General features: G+C 53.4%; 1 protein-coding gene across 2 annotated transcripts in view; it reads right to left on the bottom strand.

Moving 5' to 3' along the window:
- Positions 1-2203: 2203 nt before the first annotated feature.
- Positions 2204-16810, bottom strand: part of STARD10 (StAR-related lipid transfer (START) domain containing 10) — a 53285-nt gene continuing 38678 nt past the window's right edge. For both annotated transcript variants that reach the window (XM_011953054.1, XM_011953055.1), the window contains 5 exons: positions 7033-7180; positions 6016-6119; positions 5264-5381; positions 3193-3245; positions 2204-2619 (listed from right to left, as the gene is read on the bottom strand). In XM_011953054.1, the coding sequence (XP_011808444.1) occupies positions 2374-2619; positions 3193-3245; positions 5264-5381; positions 6016-6119; positions 7033-7180 (669 nt within the window). In that variant the 3' untranslated portion in view covers positions 2204-2373. The remainder of the gene's footprint in view (positions 2620-3192; positions 3246-5263; positions 5382-6015; positions 6120-7032; positions 7181-16810) is intronic.

Here is a 16810-nt window from a genome sequence, read left to right as displayed (position 1 = left end):
CCTCGGCCCCGCCCCCCGCCTAGTCACGATCCTGGAGTCGGCTGGCCTGGCCAGCCCGCCGGACCCATCGGTCTGTGTCTCTCTCCTGCCCCTCTAGCTACTTGCGGGTCTTCCGACTGTCTCCTGAGGCTCAGGTCTAACCCCTGCCACCTCGCCCGCTGAGTCCACCTCTCCCTGAGTCTCCCTGCTCTCGCCACCCCTCTTCTGGTGAGTCTGCCCTGACACACACCCCACCCCCAAGGAGGCCACACCCCCAAGAGGACAGGAGGCAGTTGAAGGCCGTCCGTGGTTCCTGACCACCTCCTCCAGGAAATCCTTCCTCCACCACATTCTTCAAGGGTTCATCTCACTTCCCTCCCCGCGTGCCCACAGACAGGGTTGTGGGGAAGCTACCCACCCAGGCACACCTCCCAAGGATCGATCCCTCAGCGGAAGGCTGCAGCCTGAGGTTCCAGCACCCACACCTAGAGAACGGGAGATTCCCACCCATCCTCGCAGCACATACACACATGAGGGTACCAGGCTTGGCAGGCATTTCTGGGTCCTGTGTCCAGAACACCTCTGGGGCCAGCCACACCAGAGACCTTCTCTGGGCTTCCATTTCTGCGTATGCACAAAGGAAGAGCAGATCTCACATCGCGGGGGATGAGGGTTTACCCCCTGAGAAGAGGAAAGTGTCATTAATCAGAGCACCTACTACATGCCAGTCCCAGTGCTGGGCAATTTATTCCTTTTATCTCAATCCTCACATTCTGCTTGATGGCAGAAATTATCATTCCAGGTTATGGGTTAGGAAATAAGGCTCCAAGAAGTCTGAGGGCTTGCCCAAAGTTACAAAGCCAGTGTTGGGCAAAGTTGGGAAGCAACCCACTTTTGTGAGTTGTAGAATCTCCTGCCTGCCCCCCACTGGCCATTCACCCTGTCCCTCTGGGAAAGAGTTGACTCTGAGTAGACCATGTCTTCCGGTGGTAGGGCTAAGGCAAAGGAGCTTTCCGGGAGGGGAGAACAGGGCCAGACCTTGGGGAGAACTTCCGGGCCTCAAGTTCATATGGGGTCAAAAACACTGCAGAGGAGCAGAGCATAGGCCCCTCCTCTGGACCTGGCAGCAGGGGTGTCCCTTGGGCAGCAGAGGGCACCTGGGGGCCTCAGATCACAGGGGAGGCCCAGGCATCCCTCTAGACTTCAGACCAGTGAGGTGCAGCACAGGGTGAGAGGGTCAGATGCCAAGGGGATGGGGGGTCTGGGGACCCTACCATTTCTGTTAACACAGTCCTGAGGTCTTTGAAATGACCTAGGGAGGGCGTGAATCACCAAGCCTGGTCCCCGCCAACTGCACTGGAATCTGAGGCTCCTCACCTGCACCCCCAACCTCCCTCCAGGGTATGCTGCCCCAGCCTCAGCTCTGAGGCCCACAGCCCTGTGGCTTGAGACCCACAGACCCTTCCACCTCCCTTTTGGGATGACAGGAGTGTCAGACCCCCAGTCCTTTGGGTTGGACCCAAAGGGCCTTGGGCCGATGGACACAGAGTAGAACCTCACCCTCTGATTCCTGACCCAGGGTCTCTGTCCAGGCCTGCTCCTTCCCTTAGAGCAGAGGTCTCCAACCCCTGGGCCACAGACTGGTACTAGTCCTGTCAGGAACCTGTTAGGAACCAGGCTGCACAGCAGGAGGTAAGCAGAGGCTGAGCTAGCATTACCGCCTCCTGTCAGATCTGCAGCGGCATTGGATTCTCACAGGAGCGAGAACCCTATTGTGAACTGCGCATGCGAGGGATCTAGGTTGTGAGCTCCTTATCAGAATCTAATGATAAATGTGATGCACTTGAATCATCCCAAAACCAATCCTCCCCCAATCCTGATCCATGGAAAATTTGTCTTGCACAAAACCGGTCCCTGGTGCTAAAAAGGTTGGGGACCGCTGCCTTAAGGCAGTGAAAATAAAGCAAATATCCTGGTGTGAATGCCAAAATGACCACTCAATAAGGACAGCTGGATAGACATGGACAGAGAATGGAACAGAGTACGGACAAGAGGGGGGCAGTGATAAACCCCATCTCCTCCTCACTACACAATGGGAAATGAGGAGATGCTGGAAGGATCAAAGGCCGGATGATCAGTAAGCTTAACAAAATTAAGGGCAGAGGCAGGGGACCGCGGCAGCGGCCATGAGGCAGGTGGGAAGCAGGCACAGTGATGAGCCGGCTGAGGCTGGGGATCGTTTATTGGGGCTGTGTCCAGCCAGGCTGCAGCGCCCGCCTGGGCCCAGCCCAGTGCCACCAGGAGGCGCCAGGTGGGGGAGGGAAGAAAGTGCAGGAGTAGCCGCCGCCCCAGGGCTCGCCCGGTCCTGTCTCCGTCCCTGAAGCGGTGCGGCGCTCAGGTGAGCGAGGTGTCATCGTCGCTGCCCTCGCCGCCCGCGCCGCCCATCCGCTCCTCTCGGCTCTCGGCCACCGCGCTCTCGTCGATGTTCTCCAGTGAGTCCGCATGCTGCACCGACAGCTCCGACAGCGCCAGGCTCGGCAACGGGCTCTGCTCCGGGTGCAGCCACGGCTTGAAGTGAGGCAGGTGCTTCTGCTTCCACTCGGGGTACTTGAGGCACGCCTTGTACATCTTCTTCATGGCCTGTGGGCCCGCCGCCCCGCGGGTCAGGGGGTGGCCGGGGTGCGGGTCCAGGTCTTCTCCACGCCCCCTCGAGCGCCCTCCAGCGGCTCAGCCCCCAGCATTCTGACTAGCTCCCTTTCAAAACTCGTCCCTCAGCCCTACTTAGCCTCTCTGAGCCCTAGGCTCCATCCTCCATTCTTTCTTTTTTCTTTTTTTTTTTTTTTTTGAGACGGAGTCTCACTGTGTGGCCCAGGCTGGAGTGCAGTGGCCCAATCTCAGCCCACTGCAACCTCTGCCATCCGGGTTCAAGAGATTCTCCTGCCTCAGCCTCCCAAGTAGCTGGGATTATAGGTGCCCACCATCACACCCGGCTAATTTTTTATTTTTAGTAGAGACAGGGTTTCGCCATGTTAGCCAGGCTGGTCTCAAACTCCCGACCTCAGGTGATCCACCCACCAAGGCCTCCCAAAGTTCTGGGATTACAGGCATGGGCTACCACGCCTGGCCCTCAGGCTTCATGCTTGACTCCACCCACCTCATCCCATAGTCTTCTCTCCAGCCTCTAACACCCCCCAAAATTCCAAGGCCACTCACCTTGGGCGCCAGGAACTGAGAAGATTTATTCACCACCCACTTGGGTAAGGAGCCTGTGAGAGCAGGGAAGGGAGGAAGCAGCCTCAGGGACCCAGCCCCTCCCCCCCACAAAAGCCCCACCCTCTGCCCAGAGCTTCCAGGGAGGCCACTGTCTTCCCCATGAGGAGCAGGTGTGTGAGGCAAGTCCTACAAGACTTTACCCTCACTCCCTTCCACCTCAGACTGACGTCCTCAGGCTTAGTTCTGTCCCCTACTTTCCCTCTGCCCAGCCTCAAAGACTACGTGGAAGAAATCCACAGGGTCCTAGGTGAGCACAGGCTACACATGGGTGGAAACTCTGACCCACCCCGCTGCACCTGCTGCCTCCCTCAATCACACTGACATCCCTTCTCAACCTAACCTCCCTCCCAGGAATGCCCCTGACGCTCAGCCTCTCCTCTGCCTGTCCTTCCAAGCCCTCCCCTGACCACACAGGCCTCTGGCTGAGCATCCCAGCCTGGCCTGACCCAGAATCCACTGTCCAGCTCTCCACCCTGTTTCATTCCCAAGTGTCCACTCCACCTCTGACACCCAACACAATGAGGTGCCGGGGGAGTGCTAGGCCTGGACCACTGTGTGCTCCCGGGCTTGGAGCATTTCCAAGCAAGGATGTTCAAGGCTTCCCCATCCTCTAGTCATTCACTCACTCACTCCATGTTCACTGTGACACCCACCCTGGGTCAGTCCTGGGGACCCAGAGAGGAACTCACTGGGGGCCCAGCAGGAGCCGAATGTTCTACTAGAGGGGAATGGACCACAGAACAGGGAGCCAGTGACTCCCCTGAGTATCGGGGATCAGGAGGTGACACCTGCAGCACCCCTAGAGGGGAGACTGCGGGGAAGGGCTGCCTGGGCACAGGAGTGGGGATGGGTGAGGTGTGAGAGACACCAGGAGACCTGGGACGGGGCTTAGGCTTTTCTTGGAGGGCAATGGAGAGCCACAGAGTAAATTCAAGCAGATGAGAGTCATGGGGAGATAAGTGTTTTAGAGAAATTCCTCTGGCCGCTGTTACACACAGACAAAGTAGTTGGTATGGAGAGAAATGCCAGACTCAGGAGCTGCTGAGGAGGCAGAATCCTCCTCAGAATCTGCTGAGGAGGCAGAATCAGTAAGAATCAGTGACTGGGGCTGGGCGTGGTGGCTCACGCCTGTAATCCCAGCACTTTGGGAGGCCAAGGTGGGTGGATCACAAGGTCAGGTGAGACCAGGCTGGCCAACATTGTGAAATCCCATCTCTACTAAAAATACAAAAAACTAGCTGGGCGTGGTGACAGGTGCCTGTAATCCCAGCTACTCAGGAGGCTGGGGCAGGAGAATCATTTGAACCCAGGAGGCAGAGGATGCAGTAAGCTGAGATTGCACCATTGCACTCGAGCCTGGGAAACGAGAACAAAACTCCACCTCAAAAAAAAAAAAAAAAAAAAAAAAATCTGGCTGGATTTGGCTGAGGAAGAGGGAGTGACCCCAAATGACAGCAGGTTCTGGGCATAGATGACTGAAAAGTGGAGACTTAGGGCAAGGGGCGGGTTAGGAGGAAAGATGGCAAGTCCCCCACTGGACACAACGAGGCTCAGGTGCCTGGAAGACATCCGAAGGGAGATGTCCAGGCGGCCGATGGCCACAGGGATCTGAATCTCAGCTGAGAGAGACGTGGCCACCTTGTGACAGAAGCCACAGGAGTAGCTCAGCCATCCCCAGGGAGAGAATTCTGACTGAGCCCTGGAAAACCCAGGCCCCCAGGACAGGCAGAGGGAACAGCCAGTGAGCAGGGAACAAGGCAAAGCATGGGGATGGCAGAGCCCAGGAAGAGCGCTCCCAGCTTCATCAGTGGGGCAGTGGCACCTCCCTGGCCCACTCTTTTCAAACCACTGTAAAGTCCCAAGCCTTGGTTCAATGAAGGCTTTGGATGGAGATGCCCCAAAATACAAAACAGCTCCTAACAGATGCCCTTCTGGATCCCTACTAGATCAGGCCCCACCCCTGTGGTATAGGGAAGGATCCCATAATAAGCTGCCAGGGCCAAGCCCTCACCTTTGGGGTCCACCTGGGCCAGGTAAGTGATGACGCAGCTCTTAGGCCCCGTGCTCTGGATGAGGTAGCCCGTCTGGATGGACACAGCTCGGACCAAGTCTTTCCGAGGTGGGTATTTCTGGGGACAAAGGCACAGGGAGGTGAGACTCGGGGTAAGGGCAAAGAAGATGTTTTTGTGAGTATACACAAACTCACAAACACACAGTTAATTCACATGCCATGACATCTGTTCCAGATCAGGCATGATTCTGGGTGCAGAGAAAGGGAAGAACCAGATTAGGTCATCCTAGCTCCTCTTGAAGCTTTCCGTGTTCCCCTCAGAAAAGCCCCCAGTCTGGGGTCAGGGCTCATGAGCACATATGGGCACTCACAGACACACACACTCACCCTTGCCCAGGCCAGCTATACCTGCCTGTCCTTGCCCGGGGAGATCAAGGTGGCTCAGCCTCAGGGAGGACCAGAGGACCCTGCCTCTCACCTCTTGTTCCTCATTTCCCTGTCCCAGAGCCCAACCAATCGAAGTCAGCCCATCCCACCCACTCGCCACAGAGGTGGCCACACTGTCCTCTCCTGATCTGCTCAAGAGATGCAGCAGGGAGACAGGAGCCATTATCCTCACTGTACAGGAAGGAAACTGAGGGCCAGTGGGCCCATGCCTGCCCGAAGTCACATGGAAGTCACGGTGGCAGCCTCAGCCTTGCGCTGCCTGACGCTCTCCCCTGCTCCACCGCAGGGAAGGCAGGTTGACTCACGGGATGTTTGACTGAGTAGTTCATAATGATGTAATCAGCGCCCATGGGGAGCCAGGAGCGGAGGGTGATGACATCACGGTTCTTCAGGGGCTTAGGACACCTCCCTGTGGAGGGCAAGGGACAGTTCAGCCAGACCACTGGCCCATCTGCCTACAAGGGAGGGTGTGGCAGAGGCCAGAGATGCAGGGATGCCTAATTAACTGCCAGCTCTCCAGTGCAAAGATGCACCTCCCTCCCAGACCATAGTCCCACAGCTGGAGCCAGAAAAAAGACAGGGCAAAACCTGTCCCTACTGTCTCCAGCCAGCCCTGCTCCTCACAACCTCACATAGCCCTTACCTTGTTGGCCTGGCTGGTTTGTTTATGTGAACGTGAGTGTACGAGAGAAACAGTATGAGTGTGCATGAAAATGTGTGCCCAGGCCGGGCGCGGTGGCTCAAGCCTGTAATCTCAGCACTCTGGGAGGCCGAGACGGGCGGATCATGAGGTCAGGAGATCGAGACCATCCTGGCTAACACGGTGAAACCCCATCTCTACTAAAAAAAAAATACAAAAACACTAGCTTGGCGAGGTGGCGGCGCCTGTAGTCCCAGCTACTCGGGAGGCTGAGGCAGGAGAATGGCGGGAGCCCGGGAGGCGGAGCTTGCAGTGAGCCGAGATCCAGCCACTGCATTCCAGCCCAGGCGACAGAGCGAGACTCCGTCTCAAAAAAAGAAAATGTGTGCCTGGGACTATGTGGCATGTGGGTGGGGCTTGTGTACCTGATTGAGTGTATGCGTATGTGTGTGTGTATATACATGAACATGTGAGTGCATATGTATTTGTGAGTATATGGGTGTGTGCCTAAGGGTCTAGGAGTGGACAGAGAGGTCAGTTCTATCTCTCAGCACTCAAGTCTCTGAGCAGCTTGGTCATGTGAGTGACCACAGGAGGGAGGAGGGAGGAGGGAGGAGGAGGCTTGGTGGGAGTCCTGGATGGAGGCCAGGAGGACTGGGATCAGCGTGCTACGCCTGCTCACAGGAGTAATAGCCCACATCAGCGTTGACTGTCAAGCGGGCGATGTCAAAAGTCTCAATGACGTTGCTGTCCCATTTCTTGCGGTACTCAATGTCATGTAGGACGTCGTAGAGTGTCTCGGCTGGCACATCACGGCACTCCATCCGGCACTGCAGACAGATATATGGGTTGTCAGGATCATATGGGGCTCAGAGCCTTGGCCAGGGGACCAGAAGGCAGACAGGCAGAGGGGGAAGAAGAGAAAGAGGACAGTGAAGAACGGGGGCCTCTGAAGCCAGCATGGACTTCCTTCTTGCCACAAGCCCTGTCCAGCTCACCAAAAAGCCACCTGTGCCAGGAGACAGCCTCTGTATCCAGAGACCATCTCCCCCAACTCAGTCCAGTCTCCTCCTCCAGGAAGCCTTCCCAGCCAGAACTTCTGGGCTCCCACACAATGAATCTCTATGTCTGTGCCCACCCAGACCCCTGTGAGCTCCTCGTGGGCAGAGGCTCATGGTTGCTTCAGCATGGAGCCTGGAATGGCTACATGTTAAATGAAAAAGCGTAAATGAAAATCAAATGCCCAATGGATGATTTGTTTCCTCCTTGGTACTTATCACCTGGCCATACCACCTGTCCTCCTATTTGTGGGTTTGTTTGTTTTCCTTCAACAAACATCTTTGGATTTCTTTTTTTATTTTTATTTTTTTTGAGATGGAGTTTCATTCCTGTCACCCAGGCTTGAGTGCAATGGCGTGATCTCGGCTCACTGCAACCTCTGCCTCCCGGCTTCAAGTGATTCTCCTACCTCAGCCTCCGGAGTAGCTGGGATTATAGGCATGTGCCCAGCTAATTTTTGTATTTTTAGTAGAGACGGTGTTTCACCATGTTGGCCAGAATGGTCTCAATCTCTCGACCTTGTGATCCACCTGCCTTGGCCTCCCAAAGTTCTGGGGTTACAGGTGTCAGCCACCACGCCTGGCCTGGATTTCTCTCCCCTCCCCTCCCCTCCCCTGCCCTGCCCTCTCTCTTTCTTTCTTTCATTGAGACGGAGTTTTGCTCTTGTTGCCTAGGCTGGAGTACAGTGGCGTGATCTCAGCTCACTGCAACCTCTGCCTTCCGGTTTCAAAGGATTCTCCTGCCTCGGGCTCCAGAGTAGCTGGGATTACCGGCACCCGCCACCACTCCCGGCTAATTTTTTTTATTTTTAGTAGAGATGGGGTTTCACCATGTTGGCCAGGCTGGTCTCTAACTCCTGACCTCGTGATCCACCCACCTCGGCCTCCCAAAGTGCTGGGATTACAGGCATGAGCCACTGCGCCCAGCCTGGATTTCTTACTATGTATTAACCTTGCCCTCAAAGAGCTTTCCATCTGGGTAGAAGATGGCCAAGGGCACCTTGTTTTATTTAACCCCCCCAACAACAACTCTGCCAGATAAGAAATTCAAGGAGGAACTTGAGGTTCAAAGAGGTTAAGTAACTCACCCAATGTCACTCAGCTGGTAAGTAGCAGAGCTAGGATTTAACCCAGATCACATGTCTGGAAAGCAAGTAAAAACAGAACAGGTTTCCCTAGGTTTGCACTCAGTGAGATGAAACTCAATGTCCTTGTTCTGTGATTTTTTTTTTTCCTCAAGTGCCCTATCCCCAAGATCAAGTTCCTCTCAGCAAATGGACAAGTTTTCTTGTTTAGTTTAAAAAGATCTCCCAGAAATGGCATTTAGACAGTGCCAAGGGAACCCTCACATAATACTTTCCACTCACAAGAGGAGACAAGCAAACATACGAGGGAGAGGTCACACTGTCTTCCCCTCATCCCAGAATAGGCCTTGGCCCCACTAATGGTGGTGGGATGCCACAGGAAGGACACACCAATGCCGGCGGGCTAGGCACCAAGAAACCCACCAAGCCTTGGATATAACTTCAGTTTACAGAAAATACAGAGGACAGAGGAATGAGCTAAGTGACACCACATGAGAATGCAACCAGAGCCAGATAGTGAATCACTCTGCGGGGCTACTGGCCCAAGCTCTTCTACCAGTCATTGTCAGCGAAGGGGCTGGGTGGGACTGACTTGCAGGAGATAACAACCACATGTAAAGTGTGTCTCTGGATTGCAAACTGATTTGGACACAGCATCTATAAAGGGGATTTTTGGGACAACTGGAGAAATGTGAACGTGATCAGAGTATCAGGTGCACTGAAACAAAATAGTAGAGACTGCTCCCTAAAAAAAGGTCACAAAATACGTCGGGCATGGTGGCTCATAACTGTAATCCCAGCACTTTGGGAGGCTGAGGCAGGAGAATCGCCTGAACCTGGGAGGCAGAGGTTGCAATGAGCCGAGATCATGCTGTTGCACTCCAGCCTGGGTGACAGAGCAAGACTGCATCTCAAAAAAAAAAAAAAAAAAAGGCAGCATAACCTCAACTGGGGGAAAAAAATATATGCATAGAGGAAGCTCAGGAGGCACAATTGCTAAGGTGTTAACAGTGGAGATCTCTAAATGATAGGAATGTGATGGTTTCATTTTGCTTATCTGTATTTCTTTTTCTTTTCTTTTTTTTTTTTTTTAAGATGGAGTTTCACTTTTGTTGCCCAGGGTGGAGTGCAATAGGGCGATCTTGGTTCACCGCAACCTCCGCCTCCCGGGTTCAAGTGATTCTTCTGCCTCAGCCTCCTGAGCAGCTAGGATTATAGGCATCTGCCATCACGCCCGGCTAATTTTTGTATTTTTAGTACAGACAGGGTTTCACCATGTTGGCCAGGCTGGTCTCAAACTCCTGACCTCAGGTGATCCACCTGCCTCGGCCTCCCAAAGTGCTTGGATTACAGGCATGAGTCACCGTGCCTGGCCACTTGTCTGTATTTCTTATTATCTAACATGTATAGTACTGCTTCTGAAATAATGAAAACAATTTCAAAAGGTCCCCCAGCAATACTGACAGGTACACCCACCATGTGCCAATTACTATACTAAGTGTTTTATACATATTATTTTATTCTTACAGCAGCGCTCTGGGATATTGGCCCCATTATAGAATTAAGAAAACCAAGGTTCAAGGACAGACTCGAGACTGCAATACTGTCTGTGTGACCCTAAACAATTCACCTTCCCTCTCTACCCCATTTACCTTTCTGCTGTATAATGGGGCAGGACTAGATCCAACCATTTAATCAGCAGCCCCTAGCTCCAGCCCTGTACTGAGCCCAGAAGAGTCAGAGATGAGTCCGAGGCCTGTCTTTGAGAAGTCTGCAGTGAAAGGAGGAGCCCACCTTGGAAATGGGGAGGTGCCCTAAAGTGCTCAGTGGGGGCATAAGAAGGAGGTCATCTCCATGGGCTGGGTAGGAGGATTAGGCTTCATGGAGAATCTCAGTGCAGGAGGTAGATGTTTGCCAAGTGCCCCTGGCAGACAGAACAGCCAGCCAAGCTGCAGAGGGAGGCGAGAGTGTGGCCTGTGGGCAGTGAATGAGTTCCATCTGGCTCAGTCTCCATGGTGTGGTATAGCCTATGACTCAAAAGGTCCCTGGTTCTAGGTCTTCTTGGAAAAATGGGTGATTCCAGGGCTGGGTCAGAGAAAGTATAAGATGAGCATGGAACATCTTCTTGTGCCAGGAAGTAAGCACATACTTACTGATAGAGATTTTGGACACCGGAACCAGCTTGAAGGGCTCTGCCCCTGGCAGAGTGGCCAACTCTTCAAGGTTTACCCAGGACTTCCCCAGTTTTACCACTGCAAGTCTCACATCCTGGGAAATCCCTCAGGCCCAGGCAAGCTAGGACAGTTGGTCACCCTACCACGGGCTCAACCTGAGATAAGCTGCGTATTAAACTCAATAATGACCATAACTGATGATATTCCATTGAATAAAATAGGAAATCAAAGTCTATACAGGTATGAATAAACAAATAAATGGAATGTTTGGCCAGGCGCGGTGGCTCAAGCCTGTAATCCCAGCACTTTGGGAGGCCGAGACGGGCGGATCACGAGGTCAGGAGATCGAGACCATCCTGGTTAACATGGTGAAACCCCGTCTCTACTAAAAAACTACAAAAAACTAGCCGGGCGAGGTGGCGGCGCCTGTAGTCCCAGCTACCCGGGAGGCTGAGGCAGGAGAATGGCATAAACCCGGGAGGCGGAGCTTGCGGTGAGCTGAGGTCCGGCCACAGCACTCCAGCCTGGGTGACAGAGCGAGACTCCGTCTCAAAAAAAAAAAAAAAAAAAAAAAACGGAATGTTTGATGAGGAATGGGGGATTTACATAGTTTCAAAGTAACTTCCCATCAAAATACTTATTAATTACAAAGAGAAAATGAGTCACTTCATAGTAGGGAAGCCTGGCAGATAGCACCTTAATCAAGTGATCAAAGGGAATATCATGAATCACAGGACAAGTTGCCATCAGGTGTTGCCTGGTAGGAGGCAGTAAGGGGAATATAGGTATCACTTCTGTGCTACCTCTGCCACAGAGACATAACATAAATAGAATCACAAGGGAACCTCAGACAAACCCAGAATGAGGGCTTGTCTCATTTTACAAAATAATTGGCCTGTAAGTGTCAGGATCATGAGAGTCACAGAGAGAACTACATTAGCCTGAGGACACTAATGAGATGTGAGTAACTGAGTGAATGAATGAAGGAACAGAGTGATGGGAGGAACGTGATGGTGAGAAAAGGGGTTGAAGAAGACAGAGGCCGGATCCAGCATCATCACTAGCATCCAAACAGCCTCCTCAGCAGCCACAGGGAGCTCCAGGCACTGCCCCAGACGTTCAACACGTGCTCATTCTTCACCCCAAACCTAGCTGGTGGTCGCTGTTATCATTCCTGCACTGCAACATAGAAAACTGAAGCTTGGGAGATTCAGCAACTTGCCCAGATCGTAGAGCCTGAAAGCAGCCCAGCAGGGACTCAAAATCGGATCTTCCTGTCCTCTTAACCATCAAAGAGCACTCAAGTGTGGCTTCTGAGGAAACCAGAATTTCTCTAAATCCAAATTTGGATGCTAGTTGGCTTTGCAAATCTTCAAACATGGTATCCTGAACCATGAGTGTATGGAGGGGCAGTGACAACAAAACTGCTTCCTGGGTTAGAATCCAACCTGGGACTGCCTCTTCCCCAGCCGGGCTCAGTGCCCCCAAGGCCCAACTGCAAAGCAGCTGAATGCACACTGTGAAGGGACCCATGCTGCCCCATCTTCCTTCCAGAGCAGGGCTGTTGTGGCTCCATAGGCCAAAGACCCACCTCTGGGACAGAGGAGAGTGGGCGGAGCATGCAGAGCCACGAGACACACTAGTTGCTCAGTGTAAACTCTGAGTAGCACTTTATCTTATAGAGAAACTTCAGAGGTTTCCCAGGCTAGTGGCAGACTCTTGTGGAGGAAGGCTGCTGCCCAGAGGGTAAGAACCTTTGCTGTGGCAGCACAGGTGAAGAAACTGAGGCAGGCCGGGTCGTGGGGGTCAGGCAAGTGTCCACAGGTGTCCCCCCTCCCCCCGGCCTGGCTCATGCCCTTTCCACAGGCCCCAGCAGGCAGCACTGCTGCGCTAAGCAGAAGAAATTACATCCATCATTGTTTCTGCTGGTGGTGGTGGCCACGCCCCAAAGGTGTAATTCTAAGAGGCTTGGGAAGGGACAGGTGGTGGGGTAGGGCTGAGTCTCTGGAGAGCACCAGGTGGGCGGGCCCACAGCTATTAGGCCCTGGGTGAGTGAGTGTCCACACCAGGTGTTGCCCGTCAGGTGTTGCCTGGTAGGCCATCTTGGCTTGCCCCCCCCCACCCCCGAGAAACTCCCCCCGGAAACAGGAACCCAAGGGAGGTTGCTTCACCAAGGAGCCATTGCTGGCTTGAGTGCGTTTAAAACCTGGTGACAGCAGGGACCCCGACATTCAGCGGTATTACAGTTGAGAAAACTGAGACCAGCCGGGCGCAGTGGCTCACACCTGCAATCCCAATACTTTGGGAAGCCAAGACAGGCAGATCACCTGAGGTCGGGAGTTCAAGACCAGCCTGACCAACGCGAAGAAACCCCGTCTCTACTAAAAATACAAAAATAGCCGGGGTAGTAGCACATGCTTGTAATCCCAGCTACTCAGGAGGCTGAGGCAGGAGAATCACTTGAAGCCAGGAGGCGGAGGTTACGGTGAGCCGAAATTGCGCCACTGCACTCCAGCCTGGGCAACAACAGCGGAACTCTGTCTCAAAAACAAAAAAAAGAAAAGAAAAGAAAAGAAAACTGAGGCTGGGGGAGCAAGTGACGCCAGAGAAACTGCAGGCTATGTCCCCGGCACTCCACTCTCCAAACCCCCTCAAGTTCTCAAGGTGAAAAACCAGGATTGCCCAGAACCCCTGGGGCCAGCACTACACTCCACAGCTCCCCAGTTCCCACGAAGCCATGGTCAGAAGGGACTGGACAAGCAAGAAGCAGGAAAGACTCACACAGGCTTTGAGGCTGGCAATCCCAGGCTCAATCCCAGCTCTGTCTCCTGGGCACGAGAGTTAACGCTTAGGAGTCTTAATTTCCTCATGTGAAAAATGGAAATAATAATAGCAGCTATCTTGTGGGGATGTTGTGATTAAATGAGATAACACATGTAATATCCTAGCGCACAGTAAATACTCAAAAATAGGCCGGGCACAGTGGTTCACACCTGTAATCCCAGCACTTTGGGAGGCCGAGGTGGGCAGATCATTTGAGGTCAGGAGTTCGAGACCAGCCTGACTAACATGGTGAAAATCTGTCTCTACTAAAAATACAAAAAAAAAAAAAAAAAAAAAAATTAGCCAGGCGTGGTGGCACATACCTGTAATCCCTACTCGGAAGGCTGAGACATGAGAATCACTTAAACCCAGAAGGAGGAGGCTTCAGTAATCTGAGATTGCACCACTGCACTCCAGCCTGGGTGATAGAGTGAGACTGTCTCAAAAAAAAAAAAGAAAAGAAAAGTAGCTATTGGCTGGTCCAAATGTAGTGAGTGATCTCAATTGATTATTCACAGCAAGTTACAGATCGAACTCCTTGTTCTACTGTTTTCCCCCTTCTCACTACTGCATTTGACTAGTCTTTAAAAAAAAAAAAAAAAAAAAACAGTAGCTGTTATTACTCCAGCGGGTTTCCATGAGTGGCCATGCACCCTTCCACATGGCCAGGACTAGGCTGCACTTGCAGGTGTCTGCTGATACTGTGCACCCTGGGTGCCTCCCATGCCTCACCCTGCCCTGCCCTTCCATTCATCTTTTCACCATTCTCTGAAGCCTGCTGTGTGCCAGACCTGTGTGCAACTGGGTGGTGGGAGACCGGAGGTGAACCGGACCTGAGCCCTGCCCCAAAGAGGTCCCACCAAGTAGAGTGGTAAGGGACAGGGACACAAAACCTCAAGATAGCATGAGCAGGGCTAGGAGAGGGGAATGCACATGAACTGCATGGTAGGTAGAGTGCGCCTAAGCCCAAAAAGATAAGGCCCTGAGCCACTGAGGGGCAGGGAAGGGCATTTCAGCAGGGGGACCAGTGGTGCAAAGGCCTGGAGGGTTAAACAAACAAGTACAGTCCAGGGTCCAGTGCCCAAGCTGTGTCTCACTCTACCCCTCACCTCTCTCCCACCCCCTGCCTGTGTTCTCTGGGATGCCTTGCCAGTGCTGAGCATTAGAGAAGGTGGACTCTCCACTCCAGGGAGGGGCAGCAGTCTCTCCCAAGACCCAGGGAGATGGTTGACCTGAGATGGGAAAGGAAGTGAGGTCCCCTCCATGGAGCTGTGTCCTGGCCTTGAGAGCCAAAGGCCCAGGCAGTTACAAGCAAACAGACACACAGACAGGTAGACCCAAGGCTAGTCCTCCCTCTAAGACCTTACATAGCAGGATGCCAATATCCTTGCCCATGAAATATGTGGGGCACATAGATTATCCCAAAGTCCTAGGAACCCAGAAAATGATCTATTCACTCAGAACCCTTCAGGTGACCGCTGGGGAAACCTGGCTTCAGCTGGGCTCTGAAATATCCTACAGGCTGTGCTAACTTCTCCATACACTGCATTTCAGCAGATAGTTTTGTGACAGGAGTAACTGTTAAGCAAATCACCCTTTCCCAACAGAACCATATTCAAATGAGAGGAAGAGTTCCTGATGGAGTGGAGCACAAAGTATCAAATCAATCACAGCCCTGAACAATAGTCCCAACCTCAATAACCATTACCATTGCTCCAAATCACTGACCATTCAGCACCCTGCAAAGGAGACAGGAGCACCTGGACCATGGACCCCACAGGGGCTGAAATTTAGCTCAAACCACCTCTGCCAGCTGTCAAGGGCACAGAGCTGCATCCTTTGCAGATATTGCCTCTGACCCTTCCAACACCCCAGAGGGAAGCATCGCCCCCATTTTACAGATGCTGAAACTGAGGCCCAGGGAGGTACAATCCACACAGCTAACAGTAGTGAAGCAGAGAACCAGAGTCCAGGTGTGACTGACCCTACAGTGTCAAGACTTTCTGATACCTTCACCAAGGGGCAGGACTGGCCCAGCTAAAACAAAACACCCTGGCAACTGCAGGCTGCCTTAGTTGATGGTTATAATGCAGTGCTCTGGAGTCAGAGGCCTTGCTGACCAGGGAGGTAGAGCCCACAGATTCTTCCTCCAAAGTTCCTGACCCAAGCTCCAGATTTTCCAGAACCCAGTGCTGGGGCTCCAAACCTGAAGCCCCTGTCGCCTGCAGGCCCAGAGTTCATACAGCCAGTGCTGGTCCATCTGTGTCAGACAGACCTCTGCCCTGCCATGTCCCAGCTGTGTGGACTTGGCTTGGGCAAAGGACTCTGAGCCCCAGCATGTCATCTGTCAAGCAGGGATAATCCTCTCCTCAGAGTGGTCCTGTAAGGATTAGATGAGACTGGTCCCTAAAGCCCTTGGCAGTAGCTGCCCCTCCTCCAGCCCCAGGCCCCAGCAACTTTCCCTGATTTCTTAGGCCCTGCCCTGGGGGAACACCTCCCACTAATCCCCAAAGGACAGGACATACAGGGACAACAAGGAACAAAGTTTAAAATAACAAAAATGCCAAAATCCCTCCACAGCATGAGTGCACAGGGAGACGGTGGGCAGCTCTCTCACACCAGGGCCCCGCACAAATGCCCCCTTCACCCTCAGAGCCCACAGCCAGGCCCTGCCCTCACCATGCTGGACCAGGAGAGGAAGCTCTGAGAGATGCAAAGCCTGGCCCACAGCACACAGCAGGTCCGAGCCCCAGCACCAGTGCTCCTCTGCCCTTTCTGCTCCCGCTTCTCCTCCCAGGACCCACTCACTACCTGCTGGCTTCAGGGCCCTCCACTGTGCCCTTCCCTGAGGTCCCCACAAGGCAAGCATCAGGCCAAGCTGATGGAGCACCTGCCCCTTGCCTCTGGGTTTCTGGGGTCCCCAAAATGGAGACCCCCAAGACCTTTCACTTTACACTCCCCCCGGCCCCCAAAAAATCCCAAGAGCTGTTCCAGGGCACAGACCTGAGGGTTCAGGGGAAGAGGGGAAGGAGAGAGGTCTGCTCAGTGCTGTCATGAGGGGTGCTGAGGCACCTCCTCCTCCAGCACTGCCCAGAATGCTTTCCCAGGACTTTCTCTCACTGGCTCCCTTCCTATTATGTCTTCAATATGTCTTCAAACTTCAGCCCGGCTGCCCCCTGTCCAGGCAGCCTGCCCTATCCCTAAACTCTCCAGGATGGGCTGGAGGCCACCCTTCCTTGTCTCCTAGACCCCCAGCAGCTCCCTTCTCAGCTCGCATTGTCATGCATTCATTTGCCTGTAATGCTGTGGCCCCTTGCTCA

This window comes from Colobus angolensis, unplaced genomic scaffold, assembly GCF_000951035.1.
Source record: "Colobus angolensis palliatus isolate OR3802 unplaced genomic scaffold, Cang.pa_1.0 Scaffold355, whole genome shotgun sequence".
Lineage (NCBI taxonomy): Eukaryota > Metazoa > Chordata > Mammalia > Primates > Cercopithecidae > Colobus > Colobus angolensis.
This window is presented reverse-complemented; position numbering and strand designations above follow the sequence as displayed.